The 6,000-nt window shown below is 39.1% G+C and overlaps 1 protein-coding gene across 6 annotated transcripts in view; it reads right to left on the bottom strand.

The window, feature by feature from the left end:
- Positions 1 to 483: 483 nt before the first annotated feature.
- Positions 484 to 6,000, bottom strand: part of HAPLN1 (hyaluronan and proteoglycan link protein 1) — a 65,908-nt gene continuing 60,391 nt past the window's right edge. For all 6 annotated transcript variants that reach the window (XM_080372569.1, XM_080372570.1, XM_080372571.1 and 3 more), the window contains one exon: positions 484 to 2,682. In XM_080372569.1, coding sequence (XP_080228695.1) covers positions 2,393 to 2,682 — 290 coding nt within the window. In that variant the 3' untranslated portion in view covers positions 484 to 2,392. The remainder of the gene's footprint in view (positions 2,683 to 6,000) is intronic.

The raw sequence follows: 6,000 nt of genomic DNA, 5'->3' as shown, positions 1-6,000 counted from the left end.
ACAAGATGTATTCCTCTTGGTCATGGTCCAGTCTTGCATACCCCATTCCTTATCCTGTATGGATATGTTCCATTTCTCTTTCCATTTTTTCTCCAAAGGGTTCAGAAAAGGTTCTGAATGGCCTGAGAAAATGTGTGAAATGGACACTGATTTAAAAAATGGCTGTTCGGAAAAGATTACATGGGTTTAGGGGCTTGACCTGTAATAAGTCTCTATTTATAGCTAAGTGATAGAGCTTCAAGAAAATCCAATTCCTAGTGGGTTAGAAAAAGGTTGGTTTTGGCACCGAGACTGCTTCATCTGTATAGCATGAGCAAATATCCACAGTGGATACAAATATACTCAGAAGGATGGAAATTTTCCTCTGAGTTTGATGGGAACGGGCTCCAATAAAATACCTCTTACGCTATGGTATCTTCCCACTATCCTACCGCACATTGTTCTTGATTTGTTCACAGAGTTTTAAAACAGGACCACAACCACTCCAGGAAAGAGATTTATTTACTCATGTCCATGAGAAAAGAACTACACCAAACCGTTCATGAAAGCACACCAGTTGTGTCCTACTTGGATAAATACCACTCTATCTCATTTAGATATGGAAATAATGGGAAGCTATAAAACTGCGTAATACAAATATTGGTCCTCTGAAATCTTCATAGTCAGCAAGCATAGAGTAGGAAAAAAGAGTTCTCCATTTTTAAGTGGTAGAACCAATACTGGATAGAGAACATCAACGTTGCCTAAGAGATTACTCAAGACCAAGATCTTTTTAATCAGTGGCCTCTTTTTCTTTTTGATATCCAGCTTGAGACACCATAAAGTGTAGTAAATTTTCAGAAAGTCTTGAGCACCCACTCTCTGAAAAACTGGTTGCATTAAGGTATCTGAAGATGAGCACCAAGAATTGCTGCATCCAAAATAAGTTTGCATCAGAAATCCAAATTCCCTCAAACTGGTATTTAGGGAGGACCTAGTGCTTTAAGCAGCTCTGAAAATCCTAGGCACCATGCACAGTGTGTGTTTATCTCTGACACTGGCAGATAAAGGTAAACATCTCCCACCGAGACCACTGCAGATTTAGTGAAAAGAAGTATTTCAATAGCTTTTCCCTGTTAACTCTAAGGAGGATTAGCTAAATGATTCAGGGCTAGGAATACTATTTTTCCACTGATAGTCTAAAAAACAGATGTACTTTTCAGATACAAATGAGATGTAAGGAAATAAAGTCTTTTTTTCTCTTCTAAGCCTTAATAGCTGGTTTCAGATTTTATTTGATAATCTTGTTCTAAGACTTCATAATTTTCATGGGTTTTTTTTCTAATTTTTATTTCTTGTGATGTGTAAATAGGTAAGAAATAGTAAATATTGTAATGTTCCTTTGTTAAGACAATAACTTTTCAAAGGCTAATGTAAAATCAAGCTGCTAAATTTTACAATTTCTCTGTCCAGCAGTTCATTTATACAACTGCCCTGAGTAGATGCTATATGCTGCTTAGCAAATGGCCTTTAAGAGTTTAAAAATAACTCAGTAAAGCTACTCAAAGATAATACAACACTTCTTAGGCATCTTTAATTGGAGTTAAGAAGAAAACACAGTTTCCTCATTAGTTAATAATTCACTCCCTCAACAATGATTTATACATGACAAAAACACAATTGAAATGTTCAGGAGAACTAACTGTGCTTGTTCCTGTGCATGGGACCGTGAGCTTGTTTTTCAGAAAGGCAGGATTTTAAATTGTAAAACTAGTCCTATTTTTGTGAACTGTTTTAGCTGCTTTTGTTAAATGTTGTGTTGTTCCCCTGTGAAACCAGTGAAAGCATTTATTTCCCAACATACGTTGTTGTGAGGCTTTTCTTGTAAAACCTCACTGATCCCCTTTAACAAAACAAACAAACAAACTAAAAAACTTATTTCAAAATTCCTGATATAATCAATTTGCAGTGTTTCTCAAACTGGTACAAATATGTAAAATCTGTGCTTTTAAAAGCTTCTGCTTTGAGTAGCCTTACATTCCATAATTGTGCCCTAGCAATTGTCAAGCTCTATTGCATGGCCCATTCATGAAAAGTATATTTCATTGGAGTGATGTAGCTTAAAGAATTTGGCTCTAAAACTTTCTTACCTAGAGCTTCCATTAAATTATATTAATTTAAAATATCTATGGAATGATACTTTTACAAAAATATGAAAGCCAAAAAAAAAAAAAAAACAAACCAAAAAAAAACCCAAACCCCAAACAAATTAATGGGTTGAGTTTTTGAAAATGACTCTTTACAGTAAGTAAAAAAGGTTTATCACAGTTTTGGTAACTTGCATGAGTTCATATAAAAAAAAAATTTTTCACATGTTCTTAATGGATTTAAAACTTTTGTGCTCTAGGTATTTTCAGTTGTATGCTCTGAAACAGTAGACACCATACAGCTTGTGCTTTTTATCAGGGAAGCCTACAAAGCGAACAGCTGCTTCGTTAGGACTGCAGCGTTTCCTTGGCCTGGAGATGGGGTAGCGGACGCTGCCGTCAGCCAGCCAGCCAGCATCGCAGCGGTCGTACCCCAGGAGCTTCCAGGCAGCAAATATCTGGCCAACTTTAGCAATCTGAGCTCCATCCTTCAAGCACGCCTGGACGGCTTCGTCGTAGGTCAGCTTGGTCGGGTGAATTAGGTAGTAAAAACGACCTAGTAAGAGAAAGAAGGGGAAAAGGGCCATCAGCAACATGATTCAGACGGTGTGATAATGTAACGGTGGCTTTTGAGGAGAAATGGAGAGGTTCCACTGCAGAACCGTATCAAAGAGTGGTTGGTTCTGGACTGTGCAAGCTGGATGTTGTGCTGTTAAAAAGATCTTAATTATTTAGTATGATGAGTTGGTAAACATCAGGAGGGGAGAGAAAAAAAAAAAAAAAAAAAAAAAAAAAATGCAGCCAGGTAGCTAAAAGAGACTATTTGAACAAAAAAAGAGTAGTGCTGTATTTATTTCTGCTAACTTAGCATGGTATGGCATCCCTACCCTCACTTGTATTCAGTGTATTCATTTTCATCCTCAGGTGCAGGAAAACAGGAGGAAAAAGATCAGGGGAGAGGGATTATGGAAGACACCCCGGGATTCGGAGGAGGGCCCCTGCTCTGAATTCAACTTTATGGTACCAGATGTGTTTAGCAACATGGTGACAATGATAATCCAGTGAAACCTCTAAGGAACCGTGTAGATTTCAGGCAAAGCGGACCCGATACAGCTGTAGATTACTGCCGGAGAAGGGAAACCAGTTAAACATCCAAAGCAGTGCACTTGTACATCACGCTCCCGTACATCACGCTCCCAGCATTAGCCTAAAACCCACAGGGGTTTTCCCCTCAGAAACATGGCATAGCAAGACCTGGCCTCTGATAGTATTTGGGTGAGGGTGGCTGGAGCTAACGCACACAGTCTTATTCTCTGACAAGGCGGTGACCTTGCTTCTGATTAAGTACAAGCACTTTTTTTTTTTTTTTTTTTTTTTTTTTTTTTTTTGTAAGAAAGCTGAGATATTGCACAGCTCCTTAGAAGCAAAGTTTGAGCCTGTGGTAGATCAAAACCATGTCTGTCGTAAGTCTTCATTAGCAGTGTCAAAACCACGTGCGGCAGTTCTGCAGTCCTGTTTCTCTTTAGGCATCAAAGGGTATATCTTCACCGTGAGATGGCATTGAACTGATAGCGCTGCTAAGAAAAATGTGCCTCCCTCTCAGCGTAATGAAAACATATGCAGCGAGTAAAGCTCAAAAAGGAAGTCTCCCCTACTAATCCATAATCAGCAATAATACCAACAATTTCATTTATCAAGGCAATTCATTGTAAGCCTTTCGTTCATTATACTTAGGGTTATTTATCATCACTGATTTGACAAATAACCAGGGGTGGGGTAGAAATTAATTGCAAGATCTTTTTTTTTTTTTTTAAAGGAATAATGATTTCCAAAAACTATCACTGCTTTTCAAGATGAAAACCAAAGGAATTTAGTCATGTGGGGATCTTCTAATTCCAGAGCACACTCTTTACTTCTTAAGAATTATTAAGAATGTAAAGCAAAATTAAGAATTTGCCCCTGAATACTATCCTTTTTCTTCCTCATAAAAAAACAGGTAAGCACACAAACAGAATTCTGCTCAGTTTCAGATTACTTTCTTGGCGAAGATAAAGCAGTGAGCGAGATGAAGAATTATGTTAGCTCCAGATCCCTGCAAAAAACACGCAGCTTTTTTCTCAGTGTAGAAAAGCCAGGTCAGATGATGATATAAAGGTAATCGAATTACCTTTGTGTAAAGCTTGGAAATTGTATACTATGAAAGAACATTTTAAAAAAAAAAAAAAAAAGGAGTTTACATTGCAGCTGTGGTGGAGAAGAAACTAGAAAAAGATTTCATTGCTGTCAGAGACAGTATCTGCAGTATTTCCACAGAAAACTGTTGAGAGTAGATAATCCACCCCTTTGTAAAATGCTTGCTGAACTCCATTTCACCAGGTTGAGAGCATTTACAAGGTGTTGCTAAAGGGAATGTTTATTAAGAGGGAACCTGTTCCTACTATGTTATTAAGAGGTTTCCCCAAAGCAAACAGGATTTCAGACTTAGGGTAAGAGGGATTTGAACTGATAGTATGTAAACTTCACCTAGCTTATTAGTTGCTCTTCAAACCATATGTCAATGGAATGTAATTTCCTAGGGATTTGCAGTAAGGTCAGGCTTTTGACACATGACGCCAGTAATAAAAACTCCTATACTCTGCCCCTTCCTTAGATAGGAGAACTTCAACAGTAAACCCCACAGGGGTGCAGTGTGTATCCAGAATGTCTGATTAAATAAAACGTTGTTAATACACTCGGTACATATTTGATGGGTTTCTCCTGCTAATAGGTTAAAAGGGTTCCTAACTGTTCAATCTTAGTACTTATTAATCGATGTGGAAGGAGAGGGAGGCATTAACTGTCTCGCTGTCATTAATATCTGGTAGTTGGGTCACTCCTACAGAGGATAAGCTTGCTTGATTTGAGTTCTCACATCTAAATAATGGTGCAGGGGGTTTACGCAAACCTAATCAAACCCCATCTATAATGGCTATTTTAGCCCATTTATTTATTTATTTATACCAATATCTTTATTTATACTATATATATTTTTATTTTTTCTAAATTTACATTCATATTATTATATTGTATATAAAATATGAAACCATACACAATAATTTATATAAAATTGTATATCAAATTAATTATTTATATTATTTATAACTCACTTTTGCTGTAACAGAACAGCTTAAAGAGGAAAATTTGAGCACTTGACCTAAATAGCCTACACCTTTGTGACTGTGGGAGTTTGAGGCATGCACCACCCTTGGAGATCTGTCCAAGCTCAGTTCTCAACTGGGAGATGTATTAGTAAGTTTTTATATTGTGGCCGGGTGTGCTAGACAGTGTGCCATCATCCTCAGTGGCACAGAAAGGCAGTGCCACCCCCTGCGTTATTTTCTGCAGAAGGTGTTAAGGCAATGCCTTGGGAAGGGTGTTCTTGGTGGAGCTCCCGGAGAGGACACCTCCACGTGCGGCCAGCCATCAAGCCCCCAAGGGCTTGTGCTCAGCCCTAAGACTACTCCCAACAGCTTACTGGTTTCACTGGGGCAGCCCCTTGCTCAGCCTCATGGCTTCAACGCCGTGCAGGGGCAGAGGAGCAGAAGACCTGCCTGGTGGGTGGCAGCACGCACGGGAGGCACGCCGAGTGCAGGGCTGCCTCCGCAGGCAGCAATCGATGCGTACGCTGAAAAGCTCACAGCCACAGAAATCAGTTGTTTTACTGTGTAATATGCTCCGACTTGCGGTTTCATACGGCCACAGCTGGCACAACACACAGACCCCGTCGTCTGCTCCGCAGGCTGGACCCAGCATATCTCACAGTGATGCCCAACGGCTGAGCGAGGCCGCTGCTCCTCAGAGTTTAAGAACATGTTAAAAATTTGTGCGAAGTTAG

This window comes from Falco punctatus (genome assembly GCF_963210335.1).
Source record: "Falco punctatus genome assembly, chromosome: Z".
Lineage (NCBI taxonomy): Eukaryota > Metazoa > Chordata > Aves > Falconiformes > Falconidae > Falco > Falco punctatus.
This window is presented reverse-complemented; position numbering and strand designations above follow the sequence as displayed.